The sequence below is a fragment of the Salmo trutta genome, chromosome 36 (assembly GCF_901001165.1).
Source record: "Salmo trutta chromosome 36, fSalTru1.1, whole genome shotgun sequence".
Taxonomy (NCBI): domain Eukaryota; kingdom Metazoa; phylum Chordata; class Actinopteri; order Salmoniformes; family Salmonidae; genus Salmo; species Salmo trutta.
The window spans coordinates 8,880,277-8,893,233 of NC_042992.1; the positions used below are offsets into that span (position 1 = coordinate 8,880,277).

The 12,957-nt window shown below is 44.8% G+C and overlaps 1 protein-coding gene across 25 annotated transcripts in view; it reads right to left on the reverse strand.

Annotated features, from left to right (window-relative positions):
* Nucleotides 1–3,236: 3,236 nt before the first annotated feature.
* Nucleotides 3,237–12,957, reverse strand: part of LOC115175336 (CLIP-associating protein 2) — a 139,720-nt gene continuing 129,999 nt past the window's right edge. For all 25 annotated transcript variants that reach the window (XM_029734530.1, XM_029734519.1, XM_029734531.1 and 22 more), the window contains 6 exons: nt 10,192–10,369; nt 9,812–10,008; nt 9,566–9,694; nt 8,720–8,926; nt 6,395–6,511; nt 3,237–4,560 (listed from right to left, as the gene is read on the reverse strand). In XM_029734530.1, the coding sequence (XP_029590390.1) occupies nt 4,483–4,560; nt 6,395–6,511; nt 8,720–8,926; nt 9,566–9,694; nt 9,812–10,008; nt 10,192–10,369 (906 nt within the window). In that variant the 3' untranslated portion in view covers nt 3,237–4,482. The remainder of the gene's footprint in view (nt 4,561–6,394; nt 6,512–8,719; nt 8,927–9,565; nt 9,695–9,811; nt 10,009–10,191; nt 10,370–12,957) is intronic.

Below are 12,957 nucleotides of genomic sequence, written 5' to 3' on the forward strand. Positions count from 1 at the left end.
CCATTTCTGTGTGAATTTAATTAGGTCGCCCAAAAGAGTTATATTGCAGCTTTAAGTAAACTGCTGTATTAAACAACAAAGGAGCTGATTGGCTGTCTTCCATTCCAAAATGGCTTCTGCTATCTAACATGAGAACCAAAAGGACAAGATATCCCGGAAAACTAGCAGTTGTTCAATCTTCTCGGTGTAAGAGTTGGGATAATGGGACACTTCGTAGTACAACACATTTGTCATCCCTGGATTGAGGTACGTTTCCCGAGCCAAACTGCGCTGTGTCGTTTAATCTACATGGGAAGGCTGTCCGACCCTAGTGCAGCTGAAAGCAAGCGGGTCGGATCGGCTGGCTACTCCTAACCTAATACGAAAAGGTCACTAAAGTATCTCAGTTGCGTGAAAATTGTTTCCCCTAACTAACTAGCGAGAGTTAGCTCACTTGCTGTCCTCAAAAGGTCAATTTAGCTGGCGACATAGCACATCCCCGAGCCCAGGCATAGCTAGCTAGCAACATTACGTAGAATACAGGATGTTGTTGAGTCCACACACACACCCGCATATTCACACGCCATGACCGTCTCAACTAGTGAGTTAGCATTTAGCAGTCTAGTAGCATTATAAAACTTCACTTGCATTTGATTCACGGATGTCTGGAATCCTCCTATGAGAAGCTCGCAGCCAGCGCTTCCTGTGCCCTCCGAAACCTCTCTCCTTTTTTCATCGCGGACTCGTGTGACCTGGGCTACAGTTCCCGGTCGGTTAAATAAGACTCTTTAACGATCAGAACAGTGGCGGTAGACGACACATATGCAGGCAACACGAACATGGCTCCTCATCAGACCGGAGACCTCTCAAAACCTTGCGGACTGTCGCCAGCCGCGGAGGAGTGGGGGGGATGTCACGGGGCCAATCAGAAAGCCGCTCTGCTGCCAAGCGCACCCAGCTCAGCCAATGGGCTCCGTCAGAGCTTTTGTCAACCCCCATTCTACGTTATAACGCCGATGTGACCAGTTCATAGCATGTTTATTCACCCCATCACATACAGAGACATATTCACTATACACAAATGCATAATTCAAACGAGACAACAAAAATATGTAAAAAAAATTTTTTAAAACTACTCGGCTGATAGAGACTAGCAGGCCGGTTCCTCTCTGCTTCCAGAGAACAGTGTGTTCCTACTGGAGAAAATACATGTGTGTTGGACCAAAGACCAACAGCCAGATGTGAAGTTGGATGTATTTAGTGGGAATGATTGTAATGTGCGTGTGATTTAGGACATGGACACAGGATGCTCTTTAGGCCACTTGCACCAAGCCTTCTGTGTCTGGAGGTCAAGCTACCAGAGGTCCGTTTGCATTTATAGAGAACACAAATTACGGTCATAAATCTTCAGTCCTGTAATAGCAGAACTTACCTTTTTCCAGTTGATCATGTTACATATTAACCTGTGAATCGGAAGTTTACATGCCCCTTAGCCAAATACATTTAAACTCAGTTTTTCACAATTCCTAACATTTAATCCTAGTAAAATAAATCCCTGTTTTAGGTCAGTTAGGATCACCACTTTATTTTAAGAATGTGAAATGTCAGAATAATAGTAGAGAGAATGATTTGTTTCAGCTTTTATTTCTTTCATCACATTCCCAGTGGGTCAGAAGTTTACATACACTCAATTAGTATTTGGTAGCATTGCCTTTATATTGTTTAACTTGGGTCAAACGTTTCGGGTAGCCTTCCACAAGCTTCCCACAATAAGTTGGGTGAATTTTGGCCCATTCCTCCTGACAGAGCTGGTGTAACTGAGTCAGGTTTGTAGGCCTGCTTTTTCAGTTCCGCCCACAAATTTTCTATGGGATTGAGGTCAGGGCTTTGTGATGGCCACTCCAATAACTTGACTTTGTTGTCCTTAAGCCATTTTGCCACAACTTCGGAAGTATGCTTGGGGTCATTGTCCATTTGGAAGACCCATTTGCGACCAAGCTTTAACTTCCTGACTGATGTCTTGAGATGTTGCTTCAATATATCCACATAATTTTCCATCCTCATGATGCCATCTATTTTGTGAAGTGCACCTGTCCCTCCTGCAGCAAAGCACCCCCACAACATGATGCTGCCACCCCCGAGCTTCACGGTTGGGATGGTGTTCTTTGGCTTGCAAGCCTCTCCCTTTTTCCTCCAAACATAACGATGGTCATTATGGCCAAACAGTTCTATTTTTGTTTCATCAGACCAGAGGACATTTCTCCAAAAAGTATGATCTTTGTCCCCATGTGCAGTTTCAAACCGTAGTCTGGCTTTTTGATGACGGTTTAGGAGCAGTGGCTTCTTCCTTGCTGAGCGGCCTGTCAGGTTATGTCGATATAGGACTCGTTTTACTGTGGATATAGATACTTTTGTACCCGTTTCCTCCAGCATCTTCACAAGGTCCTCTGGGATTGATTTGCACTTTTCGCACCAAAGTACGTTCATCTCTAGGAGACAGAACGCGTCTCCTTCCTGAGCGGTATGACGGCTGCGTGATCCCATGGTGTTTATACTTGTGTACTATTGTTTGTACAGATGAACGTGGTACCTTCAGGTGTTTGGAAATTGCTCCCAAGGATGAACCAGACTTGTGGAGGTCTACAATTTTTTCTCTGAGGTCTTGGCTGATTTCTTTACATTTTCCCATAATGTCAAGCAAAGAGGCACTGAGTTTGAAGGAAGGCCTTGAAATACATCCACAGGTACACCTCCAATTGACTCAAATGATGTCAATTAGCCTAACAGAAGCTTCTAAAGCCATGACATAATTTTCTGGAATTTTCCAAGCTGTTTAAAGGCACAGTCAACTTAGTGTATGTAAACTTCTGACCCACTGGAATTGTGATACAGTTAATTATAAGTGAAATAATCTGTCTGTAAACAATTGTTGAAAAAAGTACTTGTGTCATGCACAAAGTAGATGTCCTAACCGACTTGCCAAAACTATAGTTTGTTAACAAGACATTTGTGGAGTGGTTGAAAAACGAGTTTTAATGACTCCAAACTAAGTGTATATAAACTTCCCACTTCAACTGTATATATTCTGCAGCTTCCATGTTCAGACACATTCACACACTGTGAAGTATCTTTCCGTACTGGTCCATAAATACCAGTTCATTCCAGTCAGTGCACAAGAGGCGCAACTTTGGTTAATTGTAGACCCTGTGTGTGGCAGAACAGATGCCCCCTCCCACTGACTGAGACAGAAACCTGTGTTTATTATGGTCTGTACAAGTTAGATTTCTTTTTTCTTCATTTTATTGTAAGCACAGCTTTGTAAATGCACAGAGGAAAACAACCCAGTGACAGCCAGACTGTTACAAGAAGAGGAAGAAGAGGGGACAGTTTCTCAGATCACTAAATAGTACATTTGTCCAAAACGTCTCCCCAGAGAGAAACCAAAGTAGAGAGACTATGGCACACGCAACAGAAAACAAAACTGATCAGGATGCAGAGCACGCACCTCCTTCAAGGACTCTCCTAAATGACGTCGTTACTGGATATTAATCCATGTTATCATGTGTAGAGGCATATCCATTAGGTGATAATAATAAGAAGCCATGTCTCCCCCCTCTTTGTCTGAAATGTACTCCTCCAAGACATGGCAGGAAAGCAGTGGAAGGTACTATGGACTTCTCTGAAAGGGGTGGACATGGTTAACTAATTTCACCCTCTCCCTTCCACTGTGACAGTAAATAGGCTCTGGATAAAGAGTTAAAATCACTGTCATGTATAGCTAAGCACATTCCGTCTCCCATACCTTACACTCATTGCCTATGTAGTTGTTATGAACAGTTATGAACTGCTCATGGGGGGGGGGGCCCTACTCCCTATATAGATTGACCAGAGGCGTATGTAGTGGCCAAAAGTAGTGCACTACGTAGGGATTAGTGTGCCTTCAGAGTTTCAGGGGTTAAAACAAACTCGACCACTATGACAGATGGACTGACTGACCTCAGAAATACACCCCCTCCTCCACTCTCCGTCGCAGACATAAACACACCGGTCTGCAGAATACCTAGCCTCGTCCCTTCCTCTCTAGCCATCCATCCTGGCTGGGGGTGTGTGGCTAGTGCATCATCAGAGGGTGTGGTTAGGTGTGTAGAGATCAAGGGGTGAGTCTCAGAGAACAGGGTGAATCTTCAATGTTTGTGAAGGGAACTACAACAATCCTCTCTTCTGCACCGTATCCCAGAGTGCATTGTAGTAGGCAACAAAGAGGCAATGGGAGGTTGTGTCCAGGACAGTGTGTGTGTGTGTGTGTGTGTGTGTGTGTGTGTGTCAGTCTGGGCCTTCATATTAGCATGTTCATGTAAGCATGTCAGTAAGCGTGTGTGTGTGTTCATGTAAGCGTGTGAGTATGTGTTTATCCATCCATGTAAGAGTGTGTCCGTGTGTGTTAAGTCTCTGGAGGGAGAGTGCAGTTGGTTGTCCTGTGGGGGCGCTGTCCATCTGTCTGTTCTATAGGCTGTCTGGTGGGGGTTCACCACCACTGGAGCCAGACTGGGCACGCTTGATGTACAGATTCAACAACTTCAACTGGAGAGAGAGAGAGGGGGGGGTGGAGAGTTACAGGGTTGTAGAAGTGAAGCAGTTCTTCATGAATCCTCCTGATCCAGTAATCTACACTGAACTAAAATATAAACAACATGTAAAGTGTTGGTCCCATGTTTCATAAACTGAAATAAAAAGAGACGAGAAATTTTCCATACACACAAAAAGCTTATTTCTGTCAAATTCTGCGCACAATTGTGTTTACATCTCTGTCAGTGAGCATTTCTCCTTTGCCAAGATTATCCATCCACCTGACAGGTGTGGCATATCAAGAAGCGGACTAAACAGCATGATCATTACACAGGTGCACCTTGTGCTGGGGACAATAAAAGGCCACTGACGTGCAGTTGTGTCACACAACGCCACAGATATCAAGTTGAAGGAGTGTCCAATTGCAATGCTGACTGCATGAATGTCTACCTGAGAATTTAATGTTAATTTCTACCATAAGCCACCTCTGACAGTTTTTTGAGAATTTGGCAGTACGTCCAACCGGCCTCACAAACGCAGACCACGTATAACTACGCCAGCCCAGGACCTCCACATCGGTTTCTTCACCTGCGGCATCATTCGAGACCAGACTCCGGGACAGCTGATGAAACTGTCTGAAACCGTCTCAGGGAAGCTCATCTGCATACTCATTGTCCTCACCAGGGTCTTGACCTGACTGCAGTTCGGTCGTCGTAACCGACTTCAGAGGGAAAATGCTCACCGTCGATGGCCACTGGCACGCTAGAGAAGTGTGCTCTTCACGGATGAATCCCGGTTTCCGCTGTACTGGGCAGATGGAAGACGTATGGCGTCTTGTGGGCAAGTGGTCTGCTGACATAAACGTTGTGAACAGAGTGCCACAGGTTGGAGGCGGCTTATGGTAGAGAAATTAACATTACATTCTCTGGAAACAGCTCTGGTGGACATTCCTGTAGTCGGCATGCCAATTGCACGCTCCCTCAACTTGATATCTGTGGCATTGTGTTGTCACAAAACTGCACGTTAGTGGCCTTTTAGTGTCCCCGGCACAAGGTGCACCTGTGTAATGATCGTGCTGTTTAATCAGCTTCTTGATATGCCACTCCTGTGGGCGTGTGGTTTGCTGATGTCTACGTTGTGAACAGAGTGCCCCATGGTGGTGGTGGGGTTATAGTATGGGCAGGCATAAGCTACACACAACAAACACAATTGCATTTTATCGATGGCAATTTGAATGCAGAGATATCGTGAAGAGATCCTGAAGCCCATTGTCGTGCCATTCACCTGCCACCATCACCTCATGTTGCAGCATGATAATTCATGGCCCCATGTCGCAAGGATCTGTACACAATTCCTGGAAGCTGAACATTTCCACGTTCTTCCATGGCCTGCATACTCACCAGACATGTCACCCATTGAGCATGTTTGGGATGCTCTGGATCGACGTGTTCAACAGCGTGTCCCAGTTCTCACCAATATCAAGCAAATTCACACACCCATTGAAGAGGAGTGGGACAACATTCCACATCAGGCTACACAATCAACAGCCTGATCAACTCTATGTGATGGCCTCTACTTTAAAGAACATTTTTTTAGGTATCTGTGACCAACAGATGCATATCTGTATTCCCAGTTATGTTAAATCCATAGATTAGGACCTCATTTATTTATTTAAATTGACTGATTTCCTTTATATGAACTGTAACTGCTGAAATTGTTGCATGTTGCGTTTATTTTGGTTCAGGGTAAAATGTGAGGCTATAGATTGATTTGAGAATCTAGTAGTGTGGATGTATTGGAAGAGAGGTATAATAGGTGTGGTTAGTAGAAAGTGGGCGTGGCCCCTCACCTTGCTGCCAGACAGTTGGTTGAGGTGAGGTTTTAGCTCCTCCCCTATGACTGCATAGAGGGCCACCAGACAGAATACACAGGCCTTCCTCACACTGCTCTCCGAGTTGTCATAACCCTGCATAACATGACATAGATGGGTTATCCCCCTGAGTAACATGACAGAGGGGTTATAGCATGAGGATGTGTGTAATCTTTGTGTGAGACCTGTACTAGTGTGTGTGTGTGAGACCTGTACTAGTGTGTGTGTGTGTGTGTGAGACCTGTACTAGTGTGTGTGAGACCTGTACTAGTGTGTGTGTGAGACCTGTACTAGTGTGTGTGTGAGTGTGTGAGACCTGTACTAGTGTGTGTGTGTGTGTGTGATTGTGTGTGTGTGAGACCTGTACTAGTGTGTGTGTGTGTGAGACCTGTACTAGTGTGTGTGTGTGAGACCTGTACTAGTGTGTGTGTGTGTGAGACCTGTACTAGTGTGTGTGTGTGTGAGACCTGTACTAGTGTGTGTGTGTGTGTGTGAGACCTGTACTAGTGTGTGTGTGTGTGTGTGTGAGACCTGTACTAGTGTGTGTGTGTGTGTGTGAGACCTGTACTAGTGTGTGTGTGTGTGTGTGTGAGACCTGTACTAGTGTGTGTGTGTGTGTGTGTGTGAGACCTGTACTAGTGTGTGTGTGTGTGTGTGTGTGAGACCTGTACTAGTGTGTGTGTGTGTGTGAGACCTGTACTAGTGTGTGTGTGTGTGTGAGACCTGTACTAGTGTGTGTGTGTGTGTGAGACCTGTACTAGTGTGTGTGTGTGTGTGAGACCTGTACTAGTGTGTGTGTGTGTGTGTGAGACCTGTACTAGTGTGTGTGTGTGTGTGTGTGTGAGACCTGTACTAGTGTGTGTGTGTGTGTGTGTGTGTGAGACCTGTACTAGTGTGTGTGTGTGTGTGTGTGAGACCTGTACTAGTGTGTGTGTGTGTGTGTGTGAGACCTGTACTAGTGTGTGTGTGTGTGTGTGTGTGAGACCTGTACTAGTGTGTGTGTGTGTGTGTGAGACCTGTACTAGTGTGTGTGTGTGTGTGTGTGTGTGTGTGTGTGTGTGTGTGTGTGTGTGTGAGACCTGTACTAGTGTGTGTGTGTGTGTGTGTGTGTGTGTGTGAGACCTGTACTAGTGTGTGTGTGTGTGTGTGTGAGACCTGTACTAGTGTGTGTGTGTGTGTGTGTGACCTGTACTAGTGTGTGTGTTTGTGTGAGAGACCTGTACTAGTGTGTTTCACCTGTACGAGTGTGTGTGTGTGTGTGTGACCTGTACGAGTGTGTTTCACCTGTACGAGTGTGTGTGTGTGTGTGTGTGTGTGTGTGTGTGTGTGTGACCTGTACGAGTGTGTTTCACCTGTACGAGTGTGTGTGTGTGTGTGTGTGTGTGTGTGACCTGTACTAGTGTGTGTGTGTGTGTGTGTGTGTGTGTGTGTGTGTGTGACCTGTACTAGTGTGTGTGTGTGTGTGAGACCTGTACTAGCGTGTGTGTGTGTGTGTGTGTGAGACCTGTACTAGTGTGTGTGTGTGTGTGTGAGACCTGTACTAGTGTGTGTGTGTGTGTGAGACCTGTACTAGTGTGTGTGTGTGTGAGACCTGTACTAGTGTGTGTGTGTGTGTGTGTGTGAGACCTGTACTAGTGTGTGTGTGTGTGTGTGAGACCTGTACTAGTGTGTGTGTGTGTGTGACCTGTACTAGTGTGTGTGTGTGTGTGTGAGACCTGTACTAGTGTGTGTGTGTGTGAGACCTGTACTAGTGTGTGTGTGTGTGTGTGTGTGACCTGTACTAGTGTGTGTGTGTGTGTGTGTGTGTGAGACCTGTACTAGTGTGTGTGTGTGTGTGTGTGTGTGAGACCTGTACTAGTGTGTGTGTGTGTGAGACCTGTACTAGTGTGTGTGTGTGTGTGAGACCTGTACTAGTGTGTGTGTGTGTGTGTGTGTGTGAGACCTGTACTAGTGTGTGTGTGTGTGTGTGTGAGACCTGTACTAGTGTGTGTGTGTGTGTGTGAGACCTGTACTAGTGTGTGTGTGTGTGTGTGACCTGTACTAGTGTGTGTGTGTGTGTGAGAGACCTGTACTAGTGTGTTTCACCTGTACGAGTGTGTGTGTGTGACCTGTACGAGTGTGTTTCACCTGTACGAGTGTGTGTGTGTGTGTGTGTGTGTGTGTGTGTGTGTGTGTGTGTGACCTGTACGAGTGTGTTTCACCTGTACGAGTGTGTGTGTGTGTGTGTGTGTGTGTGTGTGTGACCTGTACTAGTGTGTGTGTGTGTGTGTGTGTGTGTGTGTGTGACCTGTACGAGTGTGTTACCTGTATGAGTCCGGGGACTATCTCAGGCAGCATGGTGACTAGTCCTTGGTGGGGGACCCTCTCTATGACTCTGGTCTGCATCTTGATGGCAGCCAGGTTGATGGGGTAGTCAGCTGACTGGATGATGGGAGACAACACCTTCACACACTGGTCTGGACTGATGGACGACGCCAACATGGCCGCCGTCTCCTCTGCCGCTCGCGCCACCTACTCACACAGGAACAGGGTTATAGCAACAGTTATAATGCCTCCTACTCACACAGGAACAGGGTTATAACACAGTTATAATGCCTCCTACACACAGGAACAGGGTTATAACACCAGTTATAATGCCTCCTACACACAGGAACAGGGTTATAATACCAGTTATAATGCCTCCTACACACACAGGAACAGGGTTATAACACCAGTTATTATGCCTCCTACGCACACAAGAACAGGGTTATAACACCAGTTATGCCTCCTACGCACACAGGAACAGGGTTATAACACCAGTTATGCCCCCTACACACACAGGAACAGAGTCAATGTGTGTGTGTGTGTGTGTGAGAGAGAGAGAGTCCAGTGTAAGTGTTTGCATGTGCAGGGGATTATATTATATGCAGTGTGTGTGTATTTATATTTTAAGGAGTGTGTGTATTTATATTTTAAGGAGTGTGTGTATATATATTTTAAGGAGTGTGTATATATTTTAAGGAGTGTGTGTATTTATATTTTAAGGAGTGTGTATATATTTTAAGGAGTGTGTGTATATATTTTAAGGAGTGTGTGTATATATTTTAAGGAGTGTGTGTGTGTTTTACAGTGTGTGTGTGTGTTTTACAGTGTGTGTGTGTGTGTGTGTACCTCTTTGTGTGGGTCCCTGTGCGCCTCCAGGGCCTTCATGATGGTGAGTTCAGCGTAGTTCTTAAACCTCCAGGGCTGGCGGCTCAGAATCTCCCTCAGAACACGCAGAGCCAACGCCCTGATCACATGCTGCACAGGAGGAGCGGAGAGAGAGAGGACAACACAGCTGAGGAAGTTGTCAGTGTGTGTGTGTGTGTAAGTACATTAATGAACATGTGTACATAACGGGGGTGTGTGTGTGTGTACCTCTCTGTCCCCTAGCGTCTCCAGTAGTAACAGGAGGATGGTTTTGAAGTGTTCGTCCCAGCAAACCTGCAGGGTGTTTTCACGAATCAGCTTCAAGAGATCACAAAGCGCCACCTTCCTCTCCTCCACACGCTCATTGTGATTGGACAGCTCCTTCAGCAGCTCAGACACCAGCTCTGACTGGTCAATGCTGCTGTCTGTCAGGGGCAACAGCCAATGGGGGTTGAGATACTGACTGACAACTTATCAATCATATATGACACTAAGACAATGTGTGTGTGTTTATGAATGTGTGTGTGTTTATGAATGTGTGTGTGTTTATGAATGTGTGTGTGTTTATGAATGTGTGTGTGTTTATGAATGTGTGTGTGTGTGTGTACCATCTGTTTGCTGGTCTGATTCGTCCAATGACATATCTTTGACGCTGTGTTTAAAGGGGGAGTCTGTAAAGGGGTCTCGGGACCCCCGGGGAGAAGAGGAAAGCAGGGGGGTGTTGAGAAGAGATGTCTTGTTGTCCAGAGCAGTGCGGACTCCATCCACCTGGTCAGCACCAACCCCCTGAGAGAGAGAGAGGGAAACGGAGAGAGGGAGAGAGGGAAACGGAGAGAGAGAGAGAGAAAGACAGAGAAACGGAGAGAGAGAGAGAGAAACGGAGAGAGAGAGAGAGAGAAACGGAGAGAGAGAGAGAGAGAGAAAGAGAGAGAGAGAGAGAAAGAGAGAGAGAGAGAGAGGGAGGGACACACGGGGTTGGGTGTTGTATGAATCTTAAAGATAATTTTAGACAGAAATGGGTCATGTGACAGGTAGGTGACAAGTCAGCTGAGCTCTGATTGGCAGGTTGATGATAGGTGGGCGGGTCAGGTTTCAAACCGACCTATAGAGATGTCAGCTTGGACATAGCCCCTCTTCGGAACATACATTGTGCAGGAGAGAGGTGTTGGCTGATGTTGCTTATTGTACACAGCCCTGACATCTCACACTGTACATATTCACATCACAACCTATAGTTGACCTATAAAAACACTACGTCCCAATTTTACCTGATATTAGCTTATCCCCCAGCAGATAAAAAAGCTATTTCCTGCTAGATTGTAAGAATGGTAGTTACAGTTGAAGTGGGAAGTTTACATACACTTAGGTTGGAGTAATTTTTAAGGATAGGGGGCAGTATTTTCACGGCCGGACAAAAAACGTACCAGATTTAATCTGGTTATTACTCCTGCCTAGAAACTAGAATATGCATATAATTATTTTATTTGGATAGAAAACACCCTAAAGTTTCTAAAACTGTTTGAATGGTGTCTGTGAGTATAACAGAACTCATATGGCAGGCAAAAACCTGAGAAGATTCCTTACAGGAAGTGCGCTCTCTGACCATTTCTTGGCCTTCTATACCCTCTTTATTGAAAACTGAGGATCTCTGCTGTAACGTGACACTACCTACGGCTCCCATAGGCTCTCAGAAGGCGGCAAACCATTGAATGATGTCTTTGCAGGCCCTGGCTGAAAAACAGCAGCGCATTTAGATAGTGGTCGATCTGAGAACCATGAGAGGCGCGTGCACGAGGCGACACCATGTTTTTATTCTTTCGTCTTTGAACGAAAACAACAACTCCCGGTCGGAATATTATCGCTTTTTTACGAGAAAAATCGCATAAAAATTGATTTTAAACAGCGGTTGACATGCTTCGAAGTACGGTAATGGAATATTTAGAAAGTTTTTGTCACGAAACACGTCGGGCGCGTAACCCTTCGTCACCTTTCGGATAGTGTCTTGAACGCAAGAACAAAACACAGCTATTTGGATATAACTATGGATTATTTGGAACCAAACCAACATTTGTTATTGAAGTAGAAGTCCTGGGAGTGTATTCTGACGAAGAACAGCAAAAGGTAATACAATTTTTCTTATAGTAAATCGGAGTTTGGTGAAGGCTAAACTTGGTGGGTGTCTAAATAGCTAGCCCTGTGATGCCGGGCTATCTACTTAGAATATTGCAAAATGTGCTTTCACCGAAAAGCTATTTTAAAATCGGACATATCGAGTGCATAAAGGAGTTCTGTATCTATAATTCTTAAAATAATTGTTATGTTTTTTGTGAACGTTTATCGTGAGTAATTTAGTAAATTCACCGGAAGTTTTCGGTGGGTATGCTAGTTCTGAACGTCACATGCTAATGTAAAAAGCTGGTTTTTGATATAAATATGAACTTGATTGAACAAAACATGCATGTATTGTATAACATAATGTCCTAGGTGTGTCATCTGATGAAGATAATCAAAGGTTAGTGCTGCTTTTAGCTGTGGTTTTGGTTTTTGTGACATATGCTAGCTTGAAAAATGGGTGTGTGATTATTTCTGGCTGGGTACTCTCCTGACATAATCTAATGTTTTGCTTTCACTGTAAAGCCTTTTTGAAATCGGACAATGTGGTTAGATAAAGGAGAGTCTTGTCTTTAAAATGGTGTAAAATAGTCATATGTTTGAAAAATGGAAGTCTTTGGATTTGGGGAGTTTGTAATTCGCGCCACGCTCTACCATTGGATATTGGCGAGGCGTTCCGCTAGCGGAACATCTAGATGTAAGAGGTTAAAACTCGTTTTTCAACCACTCCACAAATCTATTGTTAACAAACTATAGTTTTGGCAAGTCGGTTAGGACATCTACTTTGTGCATGACACAAGTCATTTTTCCAACAATTGTTTACAGACAGATTATTTCACTTATAATTCACTGTATCACAATTCCAGTGGGTCAGAAGTTTACATACACTAAGTTGACTGTGCCTTTAAACAGCTTGGAAAATTCCAGAAAATGATGTCATGGCTTTAGAAGCTTCTGATAGGCTAATTGACATCATTTGAGTCAATTGGAGGTGTACCTGTAGATGTATTTCAAGGCCTACCTTCAAACTCAGTGCCTCTTTGCTTGACATCATGGGAAAATCAAAAGAAATCAGACAAGACTTGGGAGCAATTTGGGAGCAATTTCCAAACGCCTGAAGGTACCACGTTCATCTGCACAAACAATACTACGCAAGTATAAACACCATGGGACCACGCAGCTGTCATACCGCTCAGGAAGGAGACGCGTTCTGTCTCCTAGAGATGAACATACTTTGGTGCGAAAAGTGCAAATAAATCCCA